This window comes from Triplophysa dalaica, chromosome 25 (assembly GCF_015846415.1).
Source record: "Triplophysa dalaica isolate WHDGS20190420 chromosome 25, ASM1584641v1, whole genome shotgun sequence".
Lineage (NCBI taxonomy): Eukaryota > Metazoa > Chordata > Actinopteri > Cypriniformes > Nemacheilidae > Triplophysa > Triplophysa dalaica.
Window position 1 is genome coordinate 6,748,742 of NC_079566.1, and position 19,846 is coordinate 6,768,587.

The 19,846-nt window shown below is 39.7% G+C and overlaps 1 protein-coding gene across 1 annotated transcript in view; it reads left to right on the plus strand.

Moving 5' to 3' along the window:
• The first annotated feature begins 4,331 nt into the window (after positions 1–4,331).
• Positions 4,332–19,846, plus strand: part of LOC130415846 (potassium voltage-gated channel subfamily KQT member 4) — a 47,943-nt gene continuing 32,428 nt past the window's right edge. The window contains exon 1 of the mRNA XM_056741818.1: positions 4,332–5,251. Coding sequence (XP_056597796.1) covers positions 4,950–5,251 — 302 coding nt within the window. The 5' untranslated portion in view covers positions 4,332–4,949. The remainder of the gene's footprint in view (positions 5,252–19,846) is intronic.

Below are 19,846 nucleotides of genomic sequence, written 5' to 3' on the forward strand. Positions count from 1 at the left end.
AGTTTGTGTACTGTATCTGTGATCTCTACAAGTAACCTTGTCAAATAAGCTAAAATCACATCAATATTTCAGTTGACTTTATTGTGGTAGATTGCAAATCATTGTATAAGATTTCTTTCTAATGTCTGATACGTGATGTTTGTTTTCTTTCATTACATTATGAGATTTTCAATATTGCGTTAATTCACAAATCGTCTTTACTTTCCTTTTAGTTAGCTCAATTGGAAATATGTTGGATTAAAGTGTTGGACCCTGTACCGGAAATTTAGTAGCGCTGAATTCTGATGAGGATTAGCTTGCGTTTTACTGTTCTTGCAAGTTCTACAATCTGTAAATGATTGGCCCATTTGTTCAAAGCTTTTGAAAACTGTCTCCTTATGGATTGTTCTGGTCTGTGAGTGTAGAACAGCACCGGTCAGCTCTAGTAGACATAGGACTGCTGTATCAGACTCATGCTCTTAAAAGATGTAGACTAGTGTCTGGGGCATTGAGGTTGAGTCCGACTGCAACGAAGTGACACGTTAGGGCACAAACTAAAGAACAGCATTTCTATCAGACATCAAATGCGTGTGGTGCTCCCTGTCTGTGCGATCAATGTTTGAGACATAAGGTGGATAAACATGTGCTCTTCGGTAGGTTACATAGCCAGGTTACGTACAAAAGACCTTTTCTCTGGGTGGGAATACGGTGTCGGCAGAACTCGCTCTACCCTCACAGGTCTTTCAAAAGGTTTCTTTCATTCAAAGTTTTGGAAACACACCAGCCCGTCTTGCTTAGCAGAAGATACAACTGGGCTACTGTTTCAGCCCCTGGTCTGTTCTTAGAGTGCTGACATCATGTTGGAAAAGGAAGTCATGGATTTGGAATAAATTGTTTTTAGCTCTTAATTGTTTGTTTAGGGGAGGTATTTTATTTTAATAAGAATTCTGACCATTGACGGCCCTGCTTCTGTGTTGGGGTTTGTCGTCCTGAATTTGATATACTTAAAGGTGAACTCCAAGAAAAAGATGTCATTGTTTATTCAAGCAGAAGACATAAAATCACATGGCTTTGCGAAAACCTGAGGGTGAGCCAGTTTCCTTAGTTCAATGTCAGTTTTGGGTAAAAATAACAAAAATTGTCAACTGCTATCAAAATAAGGAAACTGGCTTTACCTTTATTACCAAAAATGTTTTATTTATTTACAGAATTTAAATACTAGGATCATACTTACATAGAGTTAACTTCCTTTCTGTGTTTCGGCCTGGTTAGTGACTAATAATATAACTATTTATATTTATATTTAATTTATCTTAATCTTAATTTATAAGATTATACTTATACTAATATTTTATTTCATATTAATTGTATAAAATAAACTAATTGTTGTATTTTAAGGTATATCAATTTTAGTAAATAAACAATTTGTTGAATGTTGATGTGATTTTGTGACTTTTAAGTTTAGCCAAGTAACGGTTCTTCTATTGGTAACCCAAAAAAATACTGGCTAGACATACTTTGAACTTGCTAGTTAATGTTTTTTACTTGTTTTTTCTATTGCTTGTTATCAGAAAAATTCTACAGGGACTCTATTCTTTGCAGATGTGTACCGGAAGTTAAGCTTTTGTTAATGTTGCTTCTTTGAAACCGTCTTTATAGCATCTACATGACTTATTAGGACCACTAAATGGTCTTCTTTATCCTTCTATGATTTCACAGGTACTTCTAAAGAGAGACAGAAAGAATATTGTATATCTACGTTTCCAATAAAAAAATGGAATGTACTATTTTCTAAAAAGGCTTTTACTGTTATTTTATCGATTAATGCGTTCTTAAAAAAAAGTAAGTTTTAAAAAGCCGAACAATATTTTTGATGTGTGGGAAAAACATCTCTACCAACTTATGTTCCACTGAGCACAGCGGAAGTGAGGACCTGAGGTCTAAGTGTGTATTTTTACATTTTGTTAATGTCCCTCTGAGCTCTTCAGTCCGTAACATGGAGATTTCTGTAACGTGTGCGAATGTGTCCAGTGTGTGTAAGTATTTACATGTATAGTGCTCAATGTTTTCAGATTTGCTTCACCACATTTGTCGTCTGTTTGCACCCATGCACCAAAGGAAGACGAGAAGCTGTTTATGTGTTCAATAGACTTGTCTCGGCAGTAGCATTTGGCACTCTGAGAACTGTGGTGTTCTGTGAGTCTAGTGACCTGGCCAGCTGCTGGATGTCATCAGAATTCCCCTCCGGAGGTTTGGGACTGTAAGTGTGTGGGTTTATGACTGGAGTCAGGGCTCTGTTTGTTTGTGAGTGTGAATGGTTGACTGTGTTTGGTTGAACTTTTAAGGTTAATCTTGTGAAGGTGACCTGCGGTTATACAGATTGAATTTAAACAGCTTTATCATGTCACAGCTGTTCATATAAATACAGAACACTTTCTCTCGCATCCCAGAAATCACTGTTTTATCTTAACAGACAACCACTGATATGTTAGCACAGTGGTTCTCAACCAGCGCATAAAAAAGCTTAAAATCTACAATGTAGGCAAACATCCACTCAAGAAGAATCAACTTTTACCTCTACATCATCTTAAGAAACCGGTAGATCATATAAGTATGTTTGTCTTTTAGAATAAAACTCAAGATGAGTGCGCGTGAAAGGAGTGGCGTGTAAATAAAGTACCTTTTTATTTATTTCTGATCTTGGACGGCTGTTTAAAGTAGTTGACAGTTATTAAATCTATGTATTGTAATGGTTTTAATGCGAAAAGCTAATGGTTCACAGTAGCATGTTATTAGAAACCATTCATTTCTTTGATGGTTTCTTTTGGGTTTCTTTTGTTTCTATCAGCAGGGTTGTTACATTTATATTCTGATCTCTTGAGATCAATCTTTCATATACAGGTATTAAAATGTTCTTTAAAAGGTTGAAAACCACTATGTTAGCAGATTGTTTGTTTCAACGATTTGTTCTTCAGTAACCTATTAAATTCCAAGTTAGGCATATGAAAATGTTAACAGCCTCATCAACCTCTTAAGACATGCATTAACCAGTATTTTTCTTAAATAATAATGTTAAATGAAAACAATGTTTGCCCACAAACTGACTGTCAAACCACAATAAACTGGATAGAAATTAAAGACCTGTCCTCTGTAATAAATTTAAAGTTAGTTACAGTCCTTGCGTGATTGGACAAGGCAGTTCAGGAGCACTGAGATAAGAAAAGGCACTACTATGAGAAAGTTGTCACGAACAGACCTTTAAACAGCGTATTTCCAGAGTACATTGTTGGATAAGTAAAACAAAGTTAAACCACTTAATGAAACAAAATGTATTAGCAGGGATTTATTGTCATAATTATATAACGGTGACTCCTAACACAATGGTCACTTGTCATATGAAAGCATTAAAAATGAGCAGTGAATGAATGTGGGTTGAAATGTCATTATGTTCAAAACAAAAGGGTTTACCACCAAGAATGTTGCAGGAGTTGCCCCAGAGTGCACAGGGAATAAAGCGTGCGGTTTAAGAGGCAGGAGACTAATGCATTCCATAGTTGCTCTAAAGCATTGCATATAACGGCAGCAGAAGCCATTAGGGCAGCTTGCATAAAATCACATAATCTAAATGCAACGTATTGATTGTTGAAGTCCCTCACCTCCCCTCCAAAGCTTCCACAATCCAGTATATCATCAACCATCAACTCCACATAATTTAGACATTTACTCTCAAACTATAGTTAATCACAATAGAGTGATTAGTAATATGCATTTCTGACTATTTTTACTTAACTAGTTCTTTTATAGCAAGGTGACACATGCAATAATGTTGGCATTTACTGATGCACATGCCCGCTTTGGTCCTGAGCTTAAAACGTTGTACAGCACATCCCCAACACCTGTTCAAGAGGGTTAATCTTGGCCTTGACATCAACAACAGGACCCTTTCATTAATTCTATGAACTTGATCGGGTGAACTGATCCAAAATCAGTTGTGTAATTGGATGTTTCTGTGAGAAAGCAACTTTTCACACAGCAAACGTTCCTTTTTATGGTTAAAAACAAATAACCTCGGACTAAACCCGAGTGTACATTCACCGCTTTGTACATTAAATTTCAAAAGAAAGCTCGGAAATGATGTGACTTTCCCCTCGGGGAGAACAGAAAACATAATCCGTACAGCTAAATTTGGTGGCGGTGCCAGCCATCCCTCCCCTCTATCCCGTGCGTACTGCGCTCACTTTGATCAACAGCGCTTCGTGCGGTACGCGCCCGTTACGCACTCGCTCCTTCCGCACCTTTACGAGGACTATAATATGTCACGGACTTTCGGGACAGTCTTGAAATGACCGAACAAACGGCACGACTTTGAATTCATCTCTCACGGAACCACCGCGCTCCTCCCCAAAGAACCGGAATTGGCTGTGCGCTCCGGAGGGGGCAAGAGAGGGGAACCGAGGGGCATGCCGCTTACTTTTACACGTTTCTGTTGTGCGATTAGACGGCATTCGTCAGACAGACTTGAGTTATGGGATGTAACGGGATGGTTTATTCCGCTGGGTGTGTTCCAAAACTTTTGTGTCATTTGCATAATGCGTACTTGTGTCTCAACACGAAGTGTTCGTTGTCTTGTTACGGTTTAAGATGCCACAGCAAAAGCTGAACTATTTATACGAATGTGGAGATAAGGCTGTTGTGGATTTGTCCGTGTGATAAAATGAGATGCTGAGATTACATTAACAGTATTAATATGTAGACGCGCATTTATGATCAAGGATTATATAAATAATGACACATGAGCGACTGTTCGTCACTTTTGTTTCACGTGCAAACTGTTAGAAGAAGCTTAATAACTTTTTAAAGGGATTAAAGTAAATATTATTTGACGCAGATAGTTTATTATTTTACTGATAACAGAATGATTTTATGGTTAGGAAAAGTGTGATAAAGCGAGTGTGTTAGTGAACGCAATAATGTTAGGCAGTCCTTCCAATAACGGAGGAATCAGGATGCTCTCTTCCCCTGCGCACAATGACGACAGGCGGGTCGAGTTTGTGGCTCTCACGGCTGTGCACACTGAAAGAAGCGAGCCGTCAACTCCAGAGCGCGGACACCCATCTCACCGCACCGGTTTACTGGGCACACCGCTGCCCGCGCCGCCTGGACCCAGTGCGACCCCTTCCGCCTCCAGCAAACGCTACAGAAAGTTACAGAACTGCCTGTACAACGTGCTCGAGAGACCCAGAGGATGGGCATTTATCTATCACGCCTTCATGTAAGTCACCCACATTGAATGTGTCAGTTATAATTTGCATGCTTTTTTTGTCTATGAGCTTTTAGAATGATAAACTGGAAACGTGTTGATAATTGAGCTCGGAGAAACAGATAATAGCAATAATGTCATTTGCGCGCACAGTTGGCGCACCTGCCGCGCGCTCACCTGGTGTCAGTGACAGCCTGTAATGACGAACAAGCTGAGTCGAGATATTTGCTATTATGTGAGCTGACCCTTCCACTAGACATACCATTTAAATATAAGCCGAGATTGATTTCCATCACTGAATGTTGTGTTAAATGCCCACACTACCCTTCATTCAATGAATCAGGGATTGTTTGAAGGCGGTGTATGGGTGAAACGGTGGACAGAACATGGGAGTCACTTATCCTATTTGAAAACGATTTCTCAAAATAAGAAACCTGATTAGTTCATACTTTAAATGTTCAATTCACTGTTGCAAATAATGTTAACAACTGGAAGTATTTAGAAAGAGAAACAGAGCATGTGCTTGAAGAAATGTTATTTTCTGTATTCCGCTAAATTTGACGTTTTGTTGGTTATCAGCCCACTTCTGGTTAATGGTCCTCACTCTTAAATAATCCACTCATTACAATTATATGCATGAAGTGGTTTATTTATCACTGTGCTACTCTGGACTTTAAAGTTTTAATTTGCTGAGAACACACAAACTGTGTACAATGCACTGTAAATCGCTTTAAAGCATCAACCAAGGTCTTTATGGACGTCCGAGATTATAAACATAAATCAAGACATGTGTGAAGAAAGCAATGATGGAAACTCTTCAGAGCTTTATTATATTTTGTTATATTTGCATTTTAACATAATTCAGTCCTTCAAAGATTTTGGCCATTTAACCAAGTTGTTTCGTGCCCACAGTCCACTAAAGTGAAGATAGATTCCAATCCCCATTCATCGTTGTTTCCCATCCAGTGGTTATCTAAGTCTCTCATACTTCCGCATGTCATTCATCTCCTTTAATCAAAACCACAACACAGACCCAAACAGAATGACTTCACGTCTCCTAATGTGTGTGTTTAGTTTTTACGCCCAGTCTAATTGCAAATTCCAAAACAATTTGTTATCGCACAGTTTAAATGTCAACAATTTCTATCCGAAATACAAAAAAGATACATTTTGGTGAACATGACATGAATCATCATTTTTCATCTTCCCTTTCGCTTTCCTATATTAACTTTCTATATCAATATATAATTTTTGGTTGAAATTCAATCTCGTGTCCCTGGTGAGATACAAGCAAGCAATTTGTAACATCATTTGTCAATGCATCTGGCACAGCAACATGGCTTGATTTTGAGACAGAGCTATCTCTTCATCTTACTGATAGAAGATCCATCCATCCATCCATATTCTACCGCTTATCCGAACTACCTCGGGTCACGGGGGAGCCTGCGCCTATCTCAGGAGTCATCGGGCATCAAGGCAGGATGGAGTGCCAACCCATCGCAGGGCACACACACACTCACTCACTCATTCACTCACGCACTCACGCACTCACACCCTACGGACAATTTTTCCAGAGATGCCAATCAACCTACCATGCATGTCTTTGGACCAGGGGAGGAAACCGGAGTATCCGGAGGAAACCCCCGAGGCACGGGGAGAACATGCAAACTCCACACACACAAGTCGGAAGCGGGAATCGAACCCCCAACTCTGGAGGTGTGAGGCGAACGTGCAAACCACTAAGCCACCGTGCCCCCCCTGATAGAAGATGTGATGTTTAAAACAATCTTTATTTTTGCAATTCCATTTTTTGACGCTAGTGATGCAGAAATAACACACTTGAGCTTGAAAGTTCACTAAAGTTCATTCACTAAGCTTAGGCTCAGCAACTCTTTCTGATATTGAAGAACCTTCGTTCCTGTTCATGTCATATCGTTTTGGTCAGTCTGATGGGTAGACCCCTGGTACAAGGACAGGGTTTGGTCTAGCGCACTTTAGTGTAGATTAAACAAGTATAGATGTCTGTAAGGCACTGCCACCATTTGTTTACAGCAACTATAAAACATTATATCTATTTTTTACATTCTCATCCACACACTAACATGCATTAAATACTGTAAGTGCATATATAATACAAACAACTTTTTTAAAGCTGTGTGTTTTGTTAAAAATAAACATAAATATGTAAAGTTCTAGGATTAGGAAATTGAAATTCTGAGAGAGGATATTAGTATATAACAGCTTTTGAAACTAAATGATAAAGTTAAAACTTAGATGAGAGTCATTCTTTATGAAAATGGCTTTGTCCAGAGCATTGAAAATAAGGAGGTTTTATTAAAAAGTACCCGATAAACATAACATTATCATTCTTAGGCAATCCTTATAGTTTTCTGAGTATTTTCATTCTTAGTGTGAACGGGTCTTAACTAAGGATTATGTTCATTTCTGGTTCATAGACATGAAGTCGCACGTTGATCATTAAATTGAGATTATTCAATTGGTATTATGCAGGGGTGTAATGTGTTGCCCTGTGAGGGATCTGGAAGCAATGTGTTTCTCTGAGGGTGCCCCATTTTTGGCAGGGTTGTAGTGAAGAGTGCTGAGGTGCTGCTCGGAGATCTCAACTTTTCTCTTCTCTTTTTTTCCAGTAGTTAGACAGAGAGGGGAATTCAGTAAACTGTTGCATAGTTTTTGCCCCTGGTTGTGAGATTTGAAAACCTGCGTGTGCAGTTTTTCCAGCCGATAAATGCGCAGAAAGGAGCATTATAACCGGGCACACGTCCAGACGATCAGGGCAGACGGCTGCATTTACGTCATTTTAAAGATCCGATTCAGGTGTCTGAAATGCTCACAGTTCCGATAAAGATCACAAAATTCTTTGGCCACATCTGTGCTATTACCTGACTTGCAGTCTTGTGTAAACCGGGCGATAAAACAATGTACACAGTGTTTGTGTGCATTAAACAAGGAATGTAAGTGTGTAGCTTTCATTAAATTCACATCTTAATGGCTTACTGATTTTACGAATATCCTCGAAGTAAAATGCTCGGGCATGAGTTCAGATTGTTGATGTTTTGACTAAAGCCTCACGCCTGGAAATGTCATTTGGGGAGGTGCACGCATTGTTCATTGACATGCTTGGAAAAGCAGTTCAGACTGGGAACACCTGCTGCTCTTCCCGGGAACTTGCTGTTGACAAATTCTTCCGTTGAGAAACGGAGCCATCGCTTGGACACTAGAACTTTTGACCTTGTAAGAAGTTCTAAACAAATGGCTAACAGCCCGGTTGCCACAGACATTTATTGCATATAGACTCTTGTAGTACTTCGCCACAGATTAAGATGTCTTGACTAGGAGGTGGGGGGTAGAGGGTACGTGTAGACTGTTGGAGTGACATTTGTGATAAATGGGGGTCAGAGGTTAGTGTACATAATGTACATGGGCAGATGCCAGGGATGCAACTGGAGGTTTAGAGAGCCAGAGATGACCTTTGGCCCCATCCTTAGCACCACATATAGAAAATCACGAACAGGCCCTGAACACACACGGCCTTTCATGAGAAGTTTCACTACAGTTGAGATGTTGTGTGCCAGTTGTTAAACAGTTCTGTAGTCTAAGTGCAAAGAAGACCAACAGAGGTAGTGAGAATTTTATCTCCTCATTTACTAGACACAGTTTAAATTGTAAGTTATTAAAGGTTTATCAAAAAAATATTTTTATTTTTATAATATGTTTGTGTAGATTATGCTGATGGTATAAAATTATTAATATCTTGATGAATTTGTGTTTTTTTACTGACCTGATAGAGATTAAGAGTTTATTCGCAAAAACATATAGCTTAGTTATTCTTCATTTTATAAAACACGTTTTTATTGCACATTTTAATACACGATTTATGAAAATGCTAATTAGAAAATAATTCTCTTTACGTAGAACACTTGAGTGTTCAGACATTTAAGCAACAAAATGGTGTAAGAATTTGAATATTAACTTAATTTTAAGGAATAGTTTATCCAAAAATGGAAAATTGATCATCATTGTTGTTCTGCTGAACACAAAGAAAGACATTTGGAAGAATGTTTCAAACTAAACAGTTTCCCACATTCTTCAAAATCTCTTCTTTTGTGTTTAACTGAACAAAGGTATTTTTTACAGTTTTGGAAATTAAGGGTAAGTAAATGATGACAGAATTTTCATTTTTGGATGAACTATATCTTTAGGTGAATCATCCGTCTGTGTGAGATGTACTTAAAATACTTTACTAAAAATATAATCGGTATATGTTGCCTATGATGATGAAATATGAATATTTTTATAAATTAAATTGTTAAATTTTCTCTGAAATCCAGACTTAAGTCTCATAATTCAATTATTTCAATAAACTGTGTTTTCACGGGCAGTGCCACATCTATTTATTTAGGGAAAATTAAAAAAGTATAACTTTTTTTACTTTCCCCCAGCTCTAATAACGTACATTTTTTATTTAGTTTGATTTAGTTTCCGTTTTTGACAGTTTTTTATGTCTTGTATCGTTTTGTTATTTAATGGAATTATATTAATGGAATCGTGACATACGCAAAGATGTTTGCTGTTCAAGTGTCGCTGAGTTCCACATGAAAACAGCCGAAAGACAAACAGATTTTAGAGAGAAATAGATGCAAGAGGGTTTGAGGAGCAGAAGATAAGGGAAGAGAACGGCATTTTTATTTCCTTTAGGATTCGTTTTGCAGTTTGACCAATTCCTTGACTTGAAGTAGTCAGCCAAAAATAACAGCTTGTCCAGAACTAGTGCTCAGTCCCTCAAAGCCCTGCGCACATCACTCAAGTTTGAGTAAATAAATATATAATAAAAGTGTGTTCTTTCTCAGCACAAACACGGTCTCACACAGTGGAATTGCGTGCATGAGAAATGCTTTTGTGCACATAGTCCTGTTATACTGTTCAATAATGCATTTTAGTGCTTTTAAAGAAACTACGGCACAATAATAAATCCAATAGGGATAGGAACCTCTCCTACATGGAAAGTCATCGATTGACTTCTTGGGTGGTTGTGAACTTGTCCGTTCTAGCTGGTTAAAGGAGTAGTTCACTTCAAAATGTGCCCCTATTCACTTTCTATAGTAATTTTTATTCCTACTATGGAAAGTCAGTGGGGGCACATTGAAAAAATTGAAGTGAACTACTCCTTTTAACAGTGGCTACCAAGATGTTTGGGAGTAGTCACAGCTTGGTTGTGGTATGAAGGACGTGCACAGTACTATTTGTGCTGTTAAGGCCCCAGCCAAACCTTGGATAGTCCATTCCATCCTCCTCTGGATGAGGCAGTGATTTAATACACATGCTTTAGCAGGCTTTTAAACATAATGATGGCACACACTTTTCCAGTAAGGAAGGCAGTGATGGTACAGTGTGGTGAGTGATACCTTGAATCATGAATACACTTGTGCACTGCTATTCCTTCTTTATATGACAAGTTTTTAATGCACAGTAGAGTGTTTTTACTTGTATATTAGTCATTATCAACTAACTCTGTCTATTACTCAGGTTTAGCAGGATTTTATTGGGGACCTGACTTTGCTGCTGTAACACGCAAAGCCCTTGTATTTTCTATCTTTAGTTTTCTATCTATAGTTTTTCTCATTGGCCTCTCATACCATGCTTACCCATTGTAGTTCAGGCATACCTATGTACTGATTCTACTAAATAAATATCTTTCAAACGTTTTCAACGTGTGCTTATGAGAGCATACGTAAAATCCTCATTATTTATAGATGGAGGGTTAAAACGGATGGCAGCTTTCACACTACAGCCCTTTCCACAAATCGAAAACAATGAAAGACAACCTGCCGATGATGGATGTTGTCCAGAATGAAGGCCATTTGTTGTTCATAGCTTGCTTCAGGACAATAACAACATACTTTTTCATGCAAACTTAACAATTTTTTTTTTATTTTTAGCTATTCTTTCAACGTTAACTAGCTTCATGTAATTTCAAACCTGTATTTTCTGACTTTCTTTCTTTTGCAGCACATAAAAGATTTTTTTTAAAGAACATTGTTAACAAAAGAACGTTGGCCCCCATTGATTTCCTTGGCATGGACACAAAACCCCTGAGACATTTCTCAAAGTATCTTCTTTTGTGTTCCACAGAAAAATGAGTTGGGTTGGGCGATTGGACAGTTGATTAGACAGTTGGGTCTGTCTAATTGGCGGTGTTATAAAGTGATGCACGTCTTTATACAATGCGAGCTACGCAGACATGCGTCTTGTTTATGCAACGCGGGATGCACAGGAGTATGGCAAGCCAATGCTTTCACAATTACGCCATAGATCAAACACGTTTATATCCGAATTTAGTATTTGGATGGCATTTTAAAAAACAAGCGAAAAGCCATTTATAGCGCCTTATTTAAGTGCATTTTAAGGCGCCTTTTGCGCCGCTGTCTTGCCATATGACCGAGTAAAAAACGGCTTTTGGTTGCAGAGAGCGCGCGTTATTTAAGCCATTTTGGCTGCCCCTAATTTCCAACGGAAAAAAAGGAAAAATGTGTTTTGCAACCATTTTAATCCGCATTACCTTTAAGAGGTGGTTATGCGGTTGCCATCGAAAGCCGTTGCTGTTAACCTACTGGTTGGCTCGGTTTGAGTCCACAGCAGACCACTGGAAGATTTTTACATTGTTGGTCTTGTTATGTTAATTTGTATCGAAGGGTAATTTTTATTTATATTTCAGCATTTAATGCATGGTCAATATATAAGAAAGTCAGGAATAAGACCTCTTTTTCAATAACTAACTTAATTGCTACCGACACCGTCCAGACAGCCTCGCCAGCAGCCTTTAAATATTCACCTAAGCGCACATCACCTGCCCACTTTCAATAGCACTGGAACGCTGAGCATTTAGATATGATTGATTTTACTCTACGAAGCATATGAAATAATAAAAAAATTATGACTATTCTGACTTGATTGTTTATGCATGTTCTCTACATTATTATGTGAGGTCTGCTTTATTGACGTTTTTTACTGGTAATAAAGCTAACAAAAATGCATTTGTTCTGTCTTCTTTAACAAGCACACGTCATTTTCGATTAAGAAAATTAGAATATAATGTACGTTTGTTGTGGACATAGCTTGTTATAAGTAATATATTAATGTAAATGCCTGTATAATATCCAGTGCTTTTTGTGTTGTGTTCGTTTTGCACAGTTACTGTGGTTGCATAAATTGGCTTAATTTAGTTTATTTTACAGTTCCCTGTGTTCCGTTGACCTTTGCATTGAGGCTTTGTATAAGTTTGCAATGCAGTCTAAACAATTAGCTTATTTTTTCATTTGGCAGTGTATATTTAACTTAAGGCTAGGTGTATTTTTCATTTGATTTTTGTCGTAATGAAATGTCGGTTGTAATTGCACCTGTTGTTGCGCATTAAATAAATTATAACAATTTATATTTCCATTTAAAACTGTTGTCTTCGTCATTTAAAACATATAATAATAACCCAAAAATAGCGCCTTGTGCTCAGAGAATGAACGGCGCTCTGGTAGCTCACAAAAGGGTACAAAATAATTAGTGGTGGGCATAGATTAATTTTTTTAATCTAGATTAATCTAGATTAATTCCAAGATTAATCTAGATTAATCTAGATTAAAATGGCTCATTTGAATTCTGCCGAAGGCATTCAGAATATGTGTGCTACCCAAATAATGACTAAAAGTAAGTCTTTGAGAACGGGTTTCTCAAGCCAGGTGGCGAATTAGACCAGGGGCTCATCTCCTGTTTCCAAAATGCATCACAAACTGCTTGAGAAAGCTGTTCTACTATGATAATTGGTGATGAAAATTAAATTATGTTCAATAAAATGAACTTGCGTTTACTTCCGCATTAGCTAAGGGATGATTTCCGTTTAGGTGGTACTTGAGACTGGAAGAGCTCCTACAGTACATTTACATTTAGTCATTTAGCAGACGCTTTTATCCAAAGCGATTTACAAAGAGTGAGGGAGCAACAAGCGATATGTCATACAGGAGCCATAATACATTAGATCTCAATACAAAGTTACTGGTTTCAACTAAAGCTAGACCACTACCTGTTGAGAGAAAGTGTTTTTTTTAAACCAATTCCGCATTGCACAATGTGCAAACAACCTTAGTCTTGTCGATGTTTCTATTGGGAAGCTTCTTAAAAATGAATATTCCCTGAAGCAAACCCGGCGGCTTGATAGCATGTTAGCACGTCACGTTTGATGCGGTAATTTCACAGTAACGTTATGTTGTGTTCAGACCAAACGCGAATGGCGCCTCAAGCGCGAGTGATTTATATGTTAATGAAAAGAGCCAATAGACCTACTTGCTGCGCGAATCGCGCGAATGAAGCCCTGGTTATGAGATGATGAGTCCCGAATGAAGCCCTGGTTATGAGATGATGAGGCTGCTTCTGCTTCCGCGAATGACGCGAATCACGCGAGTTGAAAAATCTCGTTCTCGCCCCGTACAGTGCAGTTAAGCTGGTATACATCCGCGCTAAAATATCAAGGTGAAAGTCATCATAGCTTGCGTAGTATAGACCCAGCTCCCAACACAACTTTGAGAATAGATTAACGGCGACATTTTTTTTAACGCGCGATAATAGTCTCACTAACGCCGTTAACGGCCCACCACTAAAAATAATTCTTCCGCTCATTCTTCTTCACTGCCGCTTGCTCCTTGCTGGTTGAACGATCTTCCAAAAACAGTCCGGTCAACCACGTCTCTCCACTTAAAACATATATTTTTCATAAATGACTGGTAAATGTTGACTATACAACCAAATATTTGACCCTTAAATTCTCTGTATTATCTAAAGTGCACACGTTTTGGATGTTTCAGTCAAAGTAAGATGGTTTTTGTGTCTTAAAATCTTCTGCCCTATTCGCACAGGATAAGTAGGCTATTACCTGGGGACCTCTAGTCATTTGTAATAATTGCAGAGGTTGTCTTTGATCTTGATCCCGTGCGAATCGGCCATGTCTGTAATTTGTAAAGTAGAAATACCCCCACAAATTTATTTATCATCGAAACTGTGGACATATGCAACTTTTTACTATTCGATAGCCTATATTTGTGCTTTAAAATGTATGATAGGCTTTTTAATTATGTTTTTAAAACATACGCCACCGGCCCTGAATCCCGCACATATTTCCATGTGCAGAATAATAGAAAAGCATGCATAACATTTTTTTATTTCAAATGGAAATGTGGCTGTTTATTTTAGTAACAGAAGCTTCTTTGCAGTTCCACACACAATATAGATATATCTCTTTACAGAGGTAAATGGCAAGGCATTTGGCATTGACTTGGGCTGTGTAAATTCAATAATCTCATGCAACATTACAATCATTGCACAACATTATTATCCGTATAGTCGATACATTTCGGTAACATGGAACTTCTTTGTACAACGCGGGCTGTGCAGACGCGTCTTGTTTATACAACACGGACCGGCTATGGCTAAGGTCAGGCGGATTTGCACAAATGTGCTTCCTAATTATACATCAAGAGCTTCACAGTTTGTACAGCGCATGCTTATATGCCCCTTAGCCTTGTTTATATTTGTTTACAAAGTGATTTGTAGCTCAGTCACAGGAAGAAAGTTAAACACTTGTTTGAATCACGATGTCGGCTCACCATCGTGATAGCTGTCAGGCTTCCTCGATGGATTACTTCATCGTCTATCGGCCCAAACCTAAAATGCAGTATAGGTTGTGAAGGGTGAGGGTGTTTTTTTTTTTTACGAACTATCCCTTTAAATTCTCATATCAAAACGAAACAACAATGTTTTCAAATAAACAAACTTCAGAAGTTCCTTTAAAAACATTATAGCACCCTCTCTCATAATTTGCATGCCACGTATATTTCTTACTGATGACTGATGAAAATGAGACTTGTAATATAGAAAGGCGGGGCTGGCTGAAATATAAGTTTCTACTGAGCTTCTCTGTTTAAATTGCCCATGATTGCAGTGTTGCTTGTTTCCTATTAGCTTGTTTTATTGGTAAGCGTCAGTGAAGTGTGTCAATTTTGCCTCATTAAAAACACTCAATATTTATTTAGCCATCATTGCACAACCCATAATATACTTCAGCACTGGATTATCTCTTTTTCTCACACCACCTCTAATTTCCGCTCAAACTACGGTACAGCATTTGCCATGGCACTTCATCTCATGCCCATAATATTGTGACTATCCACCCGCTTGACTTGTAAATAAGGTGAATTAGGTGGAAAAAGAGGAAATGCCTTTAGAATCTGCTGCTAAGTGAAGGCACAATTATGAGTCATTCTAGATTAGATTAGATTCAACTTTATTGTCATTACACATATACAGGTACAGTGTAACGAAATGTAGTTTAGGTCTAACCAGAAGTGCAATTAGCAAGTGCAGATATACAGTGTGAATAAATACAGAATACAATATTAGGGAAATAATTTACGTTGGGCATGTACTATGAAAATATGACAATCGGTATGTACTATGAACAATATATACAGAAGGCTATATACTGTGAACATTAATGTACAGGAGGTTATGAACAGATAACAATATAGACTATACAATAGTGCAAGTGACTTGAGTGTGCATTAGTTACAGACATTAGCTATTAAAGTTACAGTGCAGTAGATGAGTTAATGTGGTTATTAAAGTTACAGTGCAGTAGATGAGTTAATGTGGTTATTAAAGGTACGGTGCAATACATGAGTAGATGCAGATATACAGTCACAGTGCAGTAGATGAGTTAATGCAGTTATTGAAGTTATAGTGCAATAGATGAGTAGATGCAGTTAGTTATGCGATAGATGCAATAATGCAATAGATGAGTTACAGTGCAGTAGGTGAGTTAGTGCAGTTATTAAAGTTACAGTGCAGTAGATGAGTTAATGCAGGTATTAAGGTTACAGTGAAGTAGATGAGTTAATGCAGTTATGAAAGTTACAGTGCAGTAGATGAGTTAATGCAGTTATGAAAGTTACAGTGCAGTAGATGAGTTAATGCAGTTATGAAAGTAGTCCATTAGTGCAAATGAGCATTCAGTGTAATGTTCCTTGTGTGCAAGTGAGCAGTATAGAGTGCAAATGATGCGTGTAAACAGTCCGGTAGAGCAGATACATGAAGTACTGGTGTGTACAGTTCCGTCATGCATGGCAGCCCTGTAGTGCAATGTAAACATTGTAATAGCAGCATTAAGTTAAAGTTATGAGGGTAGTGAAATCAGTGGGGAGCAGAGTTCAATAATGAAACAGCTCTGGGAAAAAAGCTGTTTCCTAGTCTGCTGGTTCTTGCCCGGAGGCACCTGAAGCGCCTACCGGAAGGCAGGAGAGTAAACAGTCTATGAGCGGGGTGAGAGGAGTCCTTGAGAATGCTGCGAGCTCGACGCAGACAGCGTTTCTTCTGGATGTCCTCAATGGAAGGGAGTGTAGTTCCTGTGATGCGCTGGGCTGTTTTCACCACCCGCTGCAGTGCCTTGCGCTCAGCAACAGAACAGTTCCCGTACCAGACTGTGACACAGTTGGTCAGGATGCTCTCTATCGTGCAGCGATAGAAGTTCACCAGGATAGTTGAAGACAGTTGGTTCTTCTTCAGTGTCCTCAGAAAGAAGAGACGCTGGTGAGCCTTCTTGACCAGGCATGAGGTGTTGGTGGTCCAGGACAGGTCCTCCGAAATGTGGGTCCCCAGGAACTTAAAACTGGAAACACGTTCAACAGCCGTCCCGTTAATGTGGATGGGGTCGTGTGTGCCTCCTTTCGCCTTCCTGAAGTCCACGATGATCTCCTTTGTCTTTGAAGTGTTAATGAGCAGGTTGTTGTTTGAGCACCATGTGGCCAGGTGCCGTACCTCCTCCCTGTAAGCAGTCTCATCGTTGTTGCTGATGAGACCAATCACTGTTGTATCGTCTGCAAACTTGATGAGGGAGTTAGATCCATTCACAGGCCTGCAGTCGAGTGTGAAAAGGGAGTAGAGAAAGGGGCTCAGTACGCAGCCCTGTGGTACACCAGTGTTAAGGGTGGTTGTGGTGGAGCAGATGTGGCCTAACCTAACAAGCTGAGGCCTGTTCGTCAGGAAATCCATAATCCAGTTGCAGGTTGTATTGTTAATGCCTAGGTTTCCAAGTTTGATGATTAGCTTGGAAGGGATTACGGTATTGAATGCAGAGCTGAAGTCTACAAACAGCATGCGTGCATAAGTGTCCTTATTGTCCAGATGTGTGAGCACTGAGTGCAGCGCCATGGACACTGCATCATCTGTGCTCCTATTGCTACGGTAGGCAAATTGGTATGGGTCCAGTGTGGATGGTAAAGAGTCTTTTAGGTGTGACAGGACCAGCCGCTCAAAGCACTTCATAACAATGGGTGTGAGTGCTACAGGGCGGTAGTCGTTCAGGCATGTCGGGCTGGAATGTTTTGGAATGGGCACAATGGAGGTGGATTTGAAACATGCTGGAACAACTGCTTGGGCGAGGGACAGGTTGAAGATGTCCGTGAAGACCCCAGCGAGCTGCTCCGCACATGCCCGGAGTACGCGACCAGGGATGCCGTCAGGGCCAGCAGCCTTGCGCGCATTTATCCGGCTTAGTGCAGTGAAAACATCTGTGGAATTTACTGTGATGATTGGGTGGTCGGTGGAAGGTGTGAGCCTGGTGGCGGGTTCCTTATTGTCTCTCTCAAAGCGTGCATAAAAGTCATTAAGCTCGTTCAGAAAGGCAGCATCTGTGGTTATGGGGATGGAGTGGTTGGGTTTATAGTCACTAATGGCCTGGATGCCCTGCCACATGCGTCGAGGGTCAGAATTGGTAAAATGCTCCTCTAGCTTCAACTTGTAGCAGTGCTTGGCCTTTTTGATGCCCCTCTTCAGATTTGCCCTGGAAGTACTATAGGCCTGTGCATCACCTGATCTGAAGGCGGTGTTGCGTGCTTTCAACAGGAGGCGCACTTCCTTGTTCATCCATGGCTTCTGATTAGGGTATATGGTGATCTGCTTTTGAGTTGTGACACTATCAATGGTGGTATTGATGTAGTCCAATACAGAGGAGGTGTAGCTGTCAATGTCCGTGTGAGAGCCACTGGTGGCCTGAGAAGCAAACATTCTCCAGTCTGTGTGTAGAAACCTTTCCTGGAGTGTGAAGTCTGCCCCCGCAGGCCACACCTTGATGGTCTTCATTGATGGCTTCACACGATTAATGAGAGGTGAATACTTGGGGGTGAGCAACAAAGAGAGGTGATCAGATTGACCAAGGTGGGGGAGGGGGGTTGCGGTGTAAGCTTCAGCCATGTTTGTATAGACATGGTCTAAAGTTTTGTTTCCTCTTGTGTGGCAGGAAACATGCTGATGAAATTTAGGGAGCACTGTCTTTAAGTTTGAGTGATTAAAATCTCCCGCAACAATAAATGCAGCCTCCGGGTGAGCAGTCTGTTGTTTACTGATGGCTGCATGAAGTTCTTTCATAGCAAGCTTGGCATCAGCATCCGGTGGAATATAAGCTGCCGTTATAATGGTGGAAGTGAATTCCCGTGGCAGATAAAACGGTCTACATTTAACCATGAGAAACTCAAGGTTAGCCGAACAGTGTCTCCCGACAATAACAGAGTTCGTGCACCAAGCTTTATTGACATAAATGCACAGTCCACCTCCTCTTGTCTTACCGGATTCCTCTGCCGTTCTATCCGCGCGGTGTGTGTTGTAGCCCGCTAACTCAATAGCGTTGTCCGGTATGCCGCTGTGTAGCCATGTTTCCGTGAAGATTATGACATTGCAGTTCAAAAGTCTTTTGTTGTTGATGATGCGGAGTCGAATCTCATCCATTTTGTTCACTAATGATCGTACATTAGCAAGGAAAATGCTGGGTAAAGAGAGCCGGTGTGGTGTTAGCGTTAGCTTAGCTCTTAGCCCTCCGCGTTTTCCCCGCCTCTGTTTACGATCTCGACGCCGCCGGCGAGCACTTCCGCCGGGCCGTGTGGGGTGCGTAGCATCGGAGGTTTTGACGATCTCAGGGACGAGTTGAATGTTGCTGATATAACTTCCGGGAATGCGCAAACCGATATCCAAAAGCTCATGCCGGGTGTACGTTGTGAATGCACAACTGTTCTTAACGAACAGGCCCGAGATGAGCAAGAAAAACACTATATAATTGCTAAAACTGGAGAGACGCTGAGCCTCGCGATGTTCACGCGCCGCCATCTTGGTCTAATTAATGTGGCGCGTGTAATTTAGCGCATAAGAATATACGCGAGCAGGCCAGATTCCTGCAGGACGTGTTCACCACTCTGGTGGATCTCAAATGGCGTTTCACATTCTAAAAGGGATAGTTCACCAAAAATGAGTTTTTTCTTAATCTTTCATCATTTACTTACCATCATGTCCTTCGAAAGGCAAAACGCAGAAGAAGATATTTTGAAGAGTGTTGGTAAGCAAATAAAATCAGCCCTCATTGACTACCACTGTATTGACACAAAAGCAGAGACATTTCAGAAAATATCTTCTTTTGTGTTCCACAGATTTTAAAATGACACGAGGGTGAGTAAATGATGATTATTTTGGGATGAACTATCCCTTTAAGGATGTGTGAGTGGGCTG